The 12,959-nt window shown below is 31.8% G+C and overlaps 1 protein-coding gene across 2 annotated transcripts in view; it reads left to right on the top strand.

Moving 5' to 3' along the window:
• LOC134721464 (uncharacterized) overlaps positions 1-12,656 on the top strand; it is a 115,385-nt gene extending 102,729 nt beyond the window's left edge. For both annotated transcript variants that reach the window (XM_063584511.1, XM_063584510.1), the window contains exons 20-22: positions 4,167-4,246; positions 5,070-5,144; positions 12,369-12,656. In XM_063584511.1, the coding sequence (XP_063440581.1) occupies positions 4,167-4,246; positions 5,070-5,144; positions 12,369-12,596 (383 nt within the window). In that variant the 3' untranslated portion in view covers positions 12,597-12,656. The remainder of the gene's footprint in view (positions 1-4,166; positions 4,247-5,069; positions 5,145-12,368) is intronic.
• The last annotated feature ends 303 nt before the right edge of the window (positions 12,657-12,959 follow it).

Below are 12,959 nucleotides of genomic sequence, written 5' to 3'. Positions count from 1 at the left end.
TAAAACAATCTCTTCTAGAGTAGCATTTTAATCAATCTTATTCAAAGCAAGATCATAATGACGTGAAGTGTGACTTAATTTTGACTTGTGATATAAAACATAATTGTTGACTTAGCCCCCAGAAACTGCTCTGAAATACTTTTATATAAATATAAAAAATGCCTAAGTTTTTTCAAATAGAAGAAGATAAATATTACTCAGTCTTTTTTGTTCTTATTCTTTTTCAACTGCATGACTAGCACCATTTATTTATTGGTTTAGTGTGGCTTTATTTTGTAATATGAGTCCATGCATTACAACTAACTTGCATGAAATCAATGAGACAACATTTATTGTTATATTTAGTTTGTTCATACAATGATTGGAAACTAATTTCCTTTTATTTAAAACATTGAAGACTTTACATTAAGAATTCTTTCATTATGATCTCTTTTAAGTTTCAATGAAAAAGTAGGACCAGGTAAAAAGGAACTTTTTTTATCATTTTTATCCTGTCTTGATCCATTATTCTGTAATTTCATGAATACATTTAATACCCTTGTATTTATTGAGTAGAAATCTAATTCTGTGTTAAAAAAATTTGGTTACAGCAGTCAAAATACTGACCAAAACATAAATATCAAATCAACTCTTGGAATATAAAATTAATATTAAATTATTATCCTTATTATGGCACACAGGGACACATAAAGGGCACATTTCACTGGGATTGAGTTCTGAAAAGTGATAAAATGTGTTTCTCTAATTTTATTGCACATGTTTACAGTATCAAAATGTATTTAATAAGATTGTTTTAATAATATTAATATCCACATGTAGATAACAACATATGGTGCTTGATATAACAATAGTTTGTTAATGATATTGTAAAACAAAGGGACATAACACGTGAATTACCGTCGGCCCCGCTTCGTTAGAAATATCGACAAATCGAAGTGGCACATTTGCGTATCAAGTGGCAAAAAGTTGATATATCATATTCCACGTTATGTTACATAACATAATTTAAATTCAGCATAGCTTCCCGAGAAGTTATGAAAGGAATTTACGCTATTAAATTCTGTGACCATTTTTTCCGTCAACGACTTCACTTCGAAGACACATTTTGAGAGGAAAAAGTAATTTAATCCATAATTGAGTTGAGTAGTTTATATTCCTTTTATACCCAAGAATGTTCACTTAAAAGGAAACTAGTTTTAATACATGCAAAAATCTACAAATTACAAAAATCGGGCTTCACGTTTTTTGTTTAAAAAAATGCCCATATATGGTTATCACATGACCTCCATTATTGCTTTAAGAAATTGGGTCAAACCAGGGTCAACTTTCCGACTAAAATAGGAAAAAGATAACATCAGAATTAAATTGAAACAGAAAATTGTGTCACCAAGGTCAAAATTATGTTATATAACTAAAACGTCCGTTCGTTCAACATTGGTTTCCATTTTCTAATTTATGTTTGCCTCAACCAACTGATATTGAACTTATACACAATGCCTTTCAACCAAAAAGCACAGATCAGGTATGAATTTTGGTGTCTTCATTTGTACAGTGATGGTTTTTTTTTTTATATCACGGTCGCAAATTTTGATTTCCTGCAAAATATTTTCTATAAAACTGCATATGCGACCATCAATTTTAATTGTAATAATCATAGAAGAATACCATAAAACAATACTGAAAAAATAACAAAAACATCTGTATACTCCATTATTAACAAAATCACTTTTGTTCAAAACTTAACTTTTCATTTTTTATATAAATGAGGCCAGTAGTTTTCTCGTTTGAATTGTTTTAAATTGTCTTATCGGGGCCTTTTATAGCTGACTATGCGATATGGGCTTCGCTCATTGTTGAAGGCCGTACAGTGACTTATTGTTGTTAATGTTTGTGTCATTTTGGTCTTTTGTGGATAGTTGTCTCATTTGCCATCATACCATATCTTCTTTTTTATATTGGGTTCTTATCTCCACAAAATTGTCATTATTGAACCATTGAAAAAGTTGTTTTTGTTTTGCGTTTAAAAGACTCTCCCCTCCCCTTGTTCATCATTGTAGTAAAAAAAAATGAATTCCAGTTTGTGATCAATTAGTTCAATCTGTTATAAATAAAGACAAATCACTTGCCCTAATGTACCCATAGAAATAGCTTAAGGTACAAAGAAGAGTGAAAAAATACCAGTTTTTGCTCTGTATCATTGAGGAACATTTTTCATAAAGTCAGGTAACTTAGGATATATCATTTAATATTTCAAATAAAACGCTTCCCTTCCAATTCTAAATTTGTAAAGTCATTAGCTCAACAATGAAAAAAGATAAAATTAGAAGAAGGTAAATATTTTTTTTTTGTATCCGATAGGGGGTCAAAATCTTGATACTGTAAACCAGGTTGACCAATCCAGCATACTATGACTCCTTTGGACTCCAGTCCATGGACAGTTTTCCATATTGTTTTGCATCTAAATTTTGTGTATCAAATTATACCCCCCACAAATAATGAGTAATGTAGTAGGCAAGTAGGCAAGTCACTAGCAAGGGGAATACCTGTTTTTATCGCATATCTCTTGGACTATCTTAGAATATCTTCAAAGGATTGCCAACTGTTGATGTTCGTCTCGACTCGACAAAAAGTTTAAAATCTAAGGTTTCAAATCCTAAGGGAACATAAATATAGGAAGATGTGGTGTGAGTGCCAATGAGACAACTCTCCATCCAAATAACAATTTTCAAAAAGTGAACAGGTCACTTTGAAGGTTTTGGCTATTACTTTTGTATCACTATTGGTCATATTTAGCTAAGTTCTGATCTATTCGTATGCATCTTTGGCTTTTAGATGATCGGCTTTGAGCGTTCCTGAGCGTGAAGGTTAATTCAGTAAAATTCCCCGGGAGCTTGAAATTTATAAATTATTTTCACAGCACCAGTTAGATATCTTGCTGGTTGTTTGATAACCCCGACCGGTTTTATCACATCCGTAGTTTGTATTTATGTTCTTACATAATTTATGACAACTCTTTTCTCATGTGGCCGTTTACAAACTTAAAAGTTTTTTAGAATGTTAAGATTGAACTCCCTCATAAACAGTTTATCGTAGTTGGATGAGGCTTGTAATATTTGGTCATTGTTGATCAAATAAATTTCTGTAATCAAATGTTTTTCGCTTATTGATTCATTGTCTTTCAAAAATTCGCCTTTGAGAGTTCCTGATAAAGGTTATTCTGAAGGACAAAAACACACTTCAAAGCATTGTTATCGATTTTTACATGTAGATTTCATTCAAATACTAAAAAATATTCATTACGTTTTTTAATACTATAATGATAACATGATATAGAACATATTTATATAGTTTCGTTTAAGAAATAATTGATGCAAGCTATACTTTCTTGTAGTTTTAAAATGGGTTGGCATCATATTTGTGATTATATTTGCTCGAGCGACAGTGAGGGCTAAAATAACTGGAATATAATGCTTATCAATGTAAAAACTACATTTATGTAACTATTAACACTGTTATTTCTTAGAGGAATGAGTTTGAACATCCAGAATGAATGGTTGTCGTATCTAGGTTAAATATGTCAATTTCGAACTGCAACACATTACAGTCATGTAAAATGAATTAGTAACAACATGTGCATCATTTAAGAGTTTTGAAGTGTTTTAAAATAATGAGATTTATTAAATAGATGCTTACTTAATAGTTTGATTATTTGACGGGTGCCACGTGTGGAGCAGGATCTGATTACCCTTCCGTAACACCTGATATCACCCAAAGCTTTTGGTTGGGTTCGTGTTGCTAATTCTGTAGTTTTCTATTATGTCATGTGTCATGTTGTGTGTCTTTTAAATTTTTCCTAGCGTTGTCTGTTTATTTCCGATTTATGAGTTTGACTGTCCCTGTGGTATCTTTTGTTCCTCTTTTTTTTATCAAAATCATTATTCTACAGTCAGTAGTCAATATACGCATGCGCAAACAAAGTTTGTTGTATTTAAAGCATGGGTTTATTCACAAAGCTACATAGCTAAAAAAGGACGTCATATTAGAATTACATATAAAAAGGATCAAACAATCATTTTAAATTTCAAATTATAATAGTATAAAATCATTTCATTTAAAACTTTAAATATATATGTGTTAAAAACATGATATATTTTTATAATATATAGATACTTCACACAAGAGTCTGTCTATAATTCACGCCCCTGAAGTACTTATACTACAAATTGGGAGAGTTCAACCTTTACAGGTAATTTTATCTTGAAAATTGATATACAAGATGTTTTAAGTATTTTTACCTTAAACATAAAGAAGAAGACGATACGACAAGGTAAAAGTGTGTCGAAATAATATTAAAGGTTGACATTATTGCATGGTATTAAGACAATTATGGATAATACAATATCAATATTTCTAATTTTTAAGTAGAAATTATCTACTTTAAACGCTCTCATGTGGATATTTTGTATTATTTGAATAACAACACCTGGTGTAGTGGCTAGTGCATCGGAATACTAACACAAATGTTCACGGTTCGATTCCCGTTTGGGATGAAAATTTCAGGAATACAATTTTCGGCTCTCCCTTGACACCATTAGCGAGTATGGTCTTAAGGTGATAGTCCGTCGGAAGAGGACGATAAATGGCTGACCCGTGTTAAGAGAGAGCCATATATCTTGCACGTTAAAGACACCGTTGTAGATTTTGAAAAAGAATAGGCGTATGCAGCTACAAGGCAGCACTCGCACCCGCAAACTGGAAAGGGATTAATATAAGTTGCAAAACTTGTTTCCCAATCCACTATAAATAAATATGTTTTAACTAACACTTTTTAAAATGAAGAAGATCACCCCTGTGGCAATTAACATTACTACTGAGCCCTCAAGCATGCTGACACATACATGTAATTATAATTGATATAATTACTTTATATATTGTGCTTAGTAATGAAGCTTATGATAAAAACAATGACAGTTTTGTAAATGTTAAAAATGCCCACATTATTATTTCCTAAACACGTGTTTCACTTTTTTGCTGAATTTAATGTTTGTATCCTTTATTTTATTTTTCAGTATAGCAAACGCCTATATAAACAAGATGCGTTCATACAGTACGATAGACAATTGGAAATTGCTGAAGAACACTGGGTGAGGGTACATGGTTTTAATTACTACCATTAAAAAAAACACCATTAGTGAAAGATACATATGATAATGGAAATCGGGAATATGTCAAAAAGACAACACACCGACCAAAGAGTAGACAGCTCCCGAAGGCATCTGATGAGTATTCAATGTAGCGAGAATTTCCCGAACCCGGAGGCTTGCTACAGCTGCCCTCTAAACAACATGTATGCTAGTTCAGTAATTATTGACCTCACACTGAACTCCGAAATATACACATCAAGTTAAAGTTAAAAATCATACAATACTAAAAAAGGTCAGAGACTTCTGATTTAGGACAGTCGAAAAAATGCGTCGAGGTTAAATATGTTTTTTGAGATCTCAACCTTTGCCTATACCTCTAGCAAATGCACACGAACAACAATACGCACAATACAACTATAAGAAGACAGAGTTCGTTGTCAGAAAAGGTCACAATAGAAACTGAAAAAAAAATGACGATGATACATAAATTAACAAAGGCCTACTATCAGTTACAGACATCAAATAAACTGATTACGTCTTTATGATATGAATATCAAGTGCAATCCCTTCCGTTTGGCGTTTAGTGTCATACCATCATAAAATGTATAACAAGAACATAACCCGTATCATGCCAACAACTGGTTTTAGAATGAATGTTTATTCCCGATTCGGAAACCCTATAAGTGAATCAATATTAAAGCCAAAATATGCAATCAGATTAGTATCGTAACTCTATTACTTCACAATAAGTCTTTTTAAAGGTTTTGTTAGCTTTTGATGTGAATGCCGAAATTTTTGGGTTTTGTGATATTAAGACAATTAACATAAAACATTTGATGTGAAACATAGGAACGTATAAGATGTCTGCATTTTTTATCATATTTACGAATAATGTCCTTGCACCGATAATAAAATCTCATCTTAGACTCAGATTACCTTGGTCGTATTTAGCATAACTTGTTTGGGAATTTTGGGTCCTCAATGCTCTACAATTTTGTGCTTGTTTGGTTTTATAACTATTTTGATCTGCGCGTCTGGCGTATGAAATTATTAGTCTAGTACCTTTGATAACTGCTGGTTGATGTTTCGCCCAGGAGGGAATCACTAGCCCAGTCGCTAGCACATCGGTGTTGACATAAATATCTATTATGTGGTCATTTATTTTTCATGGTTTCCAGTTTAAAAAAACTTTGAATTTTTCAATAATTAGGGATTCTCTTATCCCAACCATATATTAACTTAAAAGTATTTGGCACATTATTTTGAAATTTTTGTTCCTCAATGCTTTTCAATTTCGTTCTTTTTGGCTTTATATCTATTTGATTTGAGCGTCACTGATGATTGTTATGTGAATGAAACGCGCGTCTGGCGAACGAAATGAAAATCCTGGTAAATAGGATTCGTGTGCTTTTTAAGGTTTTGATAAATGATACTTTTGAATGTATTGGGTCTTTTATAACGATAATGACGTTCTAGCGTGCGTTCAGATAATAAGCGTCCAGTTGAACCCACTACGCACTGAATACCGCATCCCGGTATGTTTTATGTGAGTTAATAGACAATAGACAATGTTTTTCAAGTTATATCAGTTTTAAAACTTAAGGAAAATAAGCGACAATTAAACGTGGACCTTTCCGTATTGTTGGTGAACAGACGGGGACATGCAGGTATTTTTTTGGCATGGCACTTATCGATATAATCAATATTTTAATTGTTAAAAATGTTAGCGATGGGGGTATTTTGAGATAAGCGATTTTGAAGATTGGGGCGTGTAGATACCCTTTGAACGAGTTAAGTATTTAAATTTTTCCATTTCTAAGCTTCAATTTTGTTTGCTGTTGAATGAATTTTATATGAAACGAGCAAAGACTGGCGTGCAGAATATGTATATTCTTTAGACAAAATCAACGGCTACCCTTAAAATCAATTGCTTTAATTGCATATGTCACATGTCAGAATTTTTTCGACGCTCATAAAGACATATATAATACAAACACTTGTATATCTGTATTGGGTTGTTTAAGTATAATCTACCTTATAGTAAAATAGTTTAATAACTATTAATAACACCTCTATAAGACTTGGTATATGCAATTACTGGTTCAAATTTCTCCCCAATGCTAGGACCATCCCAGTTGTCCGCACTGCTATGCTGGCATGATTTATCAGTGCTTTGTTAATAATCTTAATTAACTGTCAAAACATTTGATTTATATCCAAAAACTAAGGACACTGATGGTAAGCGGATTGTCGTAACTTAAAGTTACGACCGTCCGAATTTAGGAGACAACTCTATGGATCAGTTTTTCTTTTTCGATTTTCGTGCAGTAAAAGGTTCATTTGAGCCAAACCGTTTGTCTCATGAACACTTATCGAGTGCGTTGTTATTGAAACCAAATTTGATACATAAAATAAAAGTCATAATGCTTTTATTAATTAGTCTTTTATTTAATTAGAGCTAGATAATTTACATAGATAGTTTAAAAAAGAAATGAAATTGAGAATGGAAATGGGGAATGTTTTTAAGAGACAACAACCCGACAATACAAACAGGCAAAAATGCGACTGGGTTAATATAAAAAAGAAGATTTGATATTATTGCCAATGAGACAACTATCCACAAAAGACCAAAATGACACAAACATTAACAACTATAGGTAACCGTACGGCCTTCATCAATCAGCGAAGCCCATACCGCATAGTCAGGTATAAAAGGCCACGATAAGACAATGTAAAACCTTTCAAAAGAGAAAACTTACGGCCTTATTTATGTAACAAAAAACAAATTTGTAACACATAGACAAACGACAACCACTGAATTATAGGCTCCTGACTTGGGACAGGCACGTACATGAATAATGTGGCGGGGTTAAACATGTTTATCAGATCTCAACCCTCCCCCTATACCTCTAGCCAATTTAGAAAAGTATTCGCATAACAATACATACATTCAAAATTCAATTCAAGAGAAGTCCGAGTCTGATGTCAGAAGATGTAACCAAAGATAATAAACAAAATGACATTTATACATAAATAGCAACAGACTACTAGCAGTTAACTAACATGCCAGCTCCGGACATCAATTAAACTGATTGAAAGATTATGATTTCATCATATGAATATCAGGCACAATCCTTCCCGTTAGGGGTTTAGTATCATAATATCATAATATATACGAGAAGAACATAACCTGTGTCATGCCAACAACTGGTTTTTGAATAAATGTGTTTAAGTCCAACGCGAGACCCTATAAGTGAATCAATATTAACGCCAAAATATGCAATCTTTAATGACCTGACAACAGTATCGGCACTACATCCCTTCTTAATAGGTCTATTTGTTGGTTTTGTTAGTTTCTGCGGCGAATACTGACATTTTTGTGCTTTATGTAGAATATTTCCATAAACAATTGGATGTGAAATACCTAAACGTATAAGAAGTCTGCGTGTTGAGCTATACTGTAAACCGACTTATTTTCGCGAGCAACTGATTTTCGCGACATTTGCGATTAGAAAAATATCACGAAAATAAATCGTCGCGAATAAGCAAAATTTTGATTGTTTCTTACTTAAGTACATCAAGTAAATTTGAGAATCGCGAAATTAAATCTCCGCGAAATGGACTAGAAAGGGCTAAACGCGAAATGAAGTATCCGCGAAAATAAGTTGGTGTACAGTATTTACGAATGATGTCCTTATACCGATGTTAAAATTTAGAAAATGTTTTGACTAGTTTGTGATATCGAAAACCCTCGTGTAATAATTTTTCAGTAATACATAAATTTCTCTCTTTAAAATCTAAAACTTTGTTACATACACGAGCAAATCGTACAAATTGAGATATACATGATATATAAACACCGTAAGATGGTGACAAGGGAACGTCACCATCTAAAATGGATAATTAACGATAGGAAATGAAAAATCAAGTCTTTTATCATAAATTTTAGTATTAAGCTTTGCGTTAGTGATAAAGATATCAAGATCGAGGAAAGAGCAGTGCTCATTGTTAGTATTAGCTTTATTTAAAGTAAGTTCAATAGGGTAAATGTCTTTAGTATACACACTGAAGTCGTCACTATTGAGTCCCAAAATGTCATCCAAATATCTAAAAGTATTATTAAATTTGTTTATCAGGTGTTGTTTCGATGGGTCTTTGCTGGTTTTCATCATGAATTGTAACTCATAGCAATACAAAAATAGGTCCGCAATAAGTGGTGCAAAAATAAGTCCCCATTGCAATTTCGATAAACGGACGATATACGGAATCTCCAAAGCGAACACATATGTTATCTATTAACAATTCAAGGTCATATATTGTAACATAGCATGTCCAATTGACATTAGTTTTTTTGTTTCTTGCTACTAAAAAAGGCCCCAAAAAGTTTGAACATATATATATATTCACATTCTGACTTTTTAAATGCCCATTTAGTAAGGTGGGTGAATGTTTTCTCAATGAGAATGTGAGGCAATGTGGTATACAGGGTAGAAAAATCAAAACTTTGAACAGTTTCAAAATCACCAATATAAGCATGCAATTTATCAAGTACTTTGAACGAGTTCTTGACACTCCAAAAGTAATTAATTCCACTATTTTCGAAAGCCTTATCTGAATAATTTATTATCAGATTTTTTATTGTACCAAGTGTACTGGTAAGGAGAATAGACAATTTAGTTGTGGATCAATGGCTTGAAGACGAAATAAATTTATAATTTGTAAGGTGTTTTGTGGAGCTTCGGAAGCCAATACATAGTTGGGGCTTTCATTGTATTTGTTTCTGCTTGTATAGCGGAAGCTGAACGTTTTTGTTTGTTACAGATATCGTTTTCTGAAAATGGAGTTAGTTGAATGTTGGTGAATTGGTAATTTCTTTTTTCAGAACCTCAATGTAAAATTGTCGTCAAACAATAATATTATTAGCAGCTTTATCGGCCGTGACGGAAAAATATTCCTTGGCTAGTTCTTGTTGTTTATGTTTGATACGAGAAATAGGTGTATTGTGGTTATTGTTATAATAAAATTTTCTTTAAAATGTTGAATACGTATATCAACTGCGTTCATTACTGAATTTCAAAAAAGAGTCCAAAGATTTTTTGTCAGCTTTTTCTCGTTATAAACATTTCAAACAGTAAGTACAGAGTGAGTCGTGGATGATATTACGACACTCATTCCAATTAATAACTGAAGGGGGACGATATTTAGGTCCTTTACTGAGGAATGATTTTTACTCTCGGTCTTGGACACAGTTAAGATCTTCTGTTTTAACATGGAAAATGGGTCCATACGTGTATGCGGAATTTATACAATTACATGAAGTAGGTGTATTTTCACTGATATTAAATACCTCTATAATTGCGTATGTCTTCTTCATCTTCAGACTTATGGATTAAAACAAATAAAGATTTCCTTTCAGTCGGTAGGATAAATACCAGCGGATAAAATAAGATTATAAAATTATTTCTCATTTCGCACTTAACACCCCTCTCTTTGCCCCTTTTACTTTTTTTTATTTTTTGATAAAAAAACTATATCATATAATGTATTCATATGAAATTGAAGGAAATTATCAAATATTCTTTTTTTTTTTTAATTGTAACAAATAGAGAGCACAAAATGCATGACAGTGGTACACTTAAATCTATATTGGAGATGCAGCGACTCCAAATTTGTTTTATACTTTATCAACGCGGGTTTTAAATGAAATGTATTTCTCTACGTGCACCAGTTTCTTCAAATATGTGTTGAAGTATTTCCTTGTTTTAAAAAGAATTGTTTTATATAGTGTACAGAAAACATTTTCTTACATCGTAAAAAAAGAAGAAAAAACTACGTTAATTTTTTTTTATCTAAATTTGATATAAGAAGATATCATGTGAATGCTAACGAGACAACTATCCACCCAAGTCAAAATTTATAAAAATAAACCATCACAGGTTTAAGCATGGTCTTGAACACAGAGTATTGGCTAACACCGAACAGCCAGCTATAAAGTGCTCCAAACGAAAAAAACAACGGTCCAATATATATAAAATACAAAAAACGAGAAGCACTAATGAATCATATCAATAAACGACATCAACTGAACAACAGATTCTTGACCTTGGACAGATGCAAACAATTGCAGTGAATTTAATCATTTAATGGTACCAAATATTCACCATTATATAAAAAAAAATGTAACATCACAACGGCTATTTTGACTCAGTTCTTTTGTTCCTAAATTTGTGTCAAGTATAGATGACCGGATGTTCAAATAATACTTTGGTTTGAGAAGTAAAAAAATAAATTATAAATTTAAACAGAAGTTACGTTTTACCAAGGAATGTTACGTTGGATGTAAATAGGAATTTTAAAAGCGTTAGATTTGTCTTCAAATTAAAACAATGTATTTTTGATGAAAATTATATTTATATACAAGTACCCATTCAAATCAATGCTATTCGGTGATTAAATATAGTACACAAAAAAGAGCGACGAAAGATACAAAAAGGACAGCAGTCAAACTCACAAATCTAAAACAAACTGATAACGCCATGGCTAAAAATAAAAAAATAGGCAAACAATAGTACACATAACACAACATAGACAACCAAAGGATAAACAACATGAACCCCACCAAAAACTAGGGGTGATCTCAGGTTGCACCCGTCGTGTTGCTTATGTGATATCAAATCGGATAAATAGTCTAATTCAGTAGGTCACATTCATGAAAGGGAAGGGGATTGTAGTTACGACGTAAGGAGCATATCCGAAATCAGTTATTCTATAACGGTCAACCAACTCGTGATGGCGTCCGTAAAATTTACAAAGGGATGATTTCAACTTCACCATTTGAAACTCTTGGATTAATAGCTTCCTTGTGAGCAGCAACCCTCTATCAAGAAAATCATGATAGGAAATGCAAGCACGGAAATATTGTATCAATTGGAAATATATGTAACAGTACATTAATGAATTCGCCAGATGTTTAATTAATTGTATAGCTGAAGTTTTTTGTACATTTAATTGAAAAAGGTACAAAGAAGAATTTATGCTCATAGCTTTACTTAGTGTTTTATAAATTGCATTGTACTAAATTAAAAATATGTTAAAATATACATCCTCTTTACAATAAATTATATTGAATATTTCTCACTCAAATGCGCTTGGTTACGTTGTAACTGGTGGATAATCAAATAATGCTTGTAATGCTTTTTTAAGATATTGTTTTTCTTTATCTAGGGACCAGATGGAAAACCAGATAATATTCAACGCTTTTACCAGCTATACGGTGTTGTATCACATTATGGTGATGTTCAATTTGGTCATTATGCTTGCTACGTGAAAAAGACACACTCGTCACAATGGTTTTACTGCAATGACTCCAACGTTAATCTAATTGATGAAGAAAAGGTTTTTAAAAATTCAGATGCCTTTTTGTTGTTTTATGAGAAAATTCGAACTGCATAATATACAAATTATGCTTACAACTAGACTAGAAATGGACATTGAGGCGTAATGATGATGAACTCGCACACTGAATATTATATATTTCATCTTTTATATTCATAACATTTGTATTTTCAACAATATACACGAATAACTGTATCTTCAAATATTGTTAATTTTATGTATTTAAATTATGTTTACAACTAGATAATTTCAGCAAATTTGGTGTTTATTATCATATTGATTATTTAAGACAAAAAACATGTTTTGATATTGTATTTTAACTCTGAAAATATGTTATAATTCATTTGATAGTACAATAAAAGGATACATTTGTCAATATACAATTATAATAATAATATTATGCAAAACTATTATGTCTTA

Source organism: Mytilus trossulus, chromosome 6, assembly GCF_036588685.1.
Source record: "Mytilus trossulus isolate FHL-02 chromosome 6, PNRI_Mtr1.1.1.hap1, whole genome shotgun sequence".
Taxonomy (NCBI): domain Eukaryota; kingdom Metazoa; phylum Mollusca; class Bivalvia; order Mytilida; family Mytilidae; genus Mytilus; species Mytilus trossulus.
Note: the sequence above shows the minus strand (reverse complement) of the source record. Positions and strands in the feature narration are given on the sequence as shown.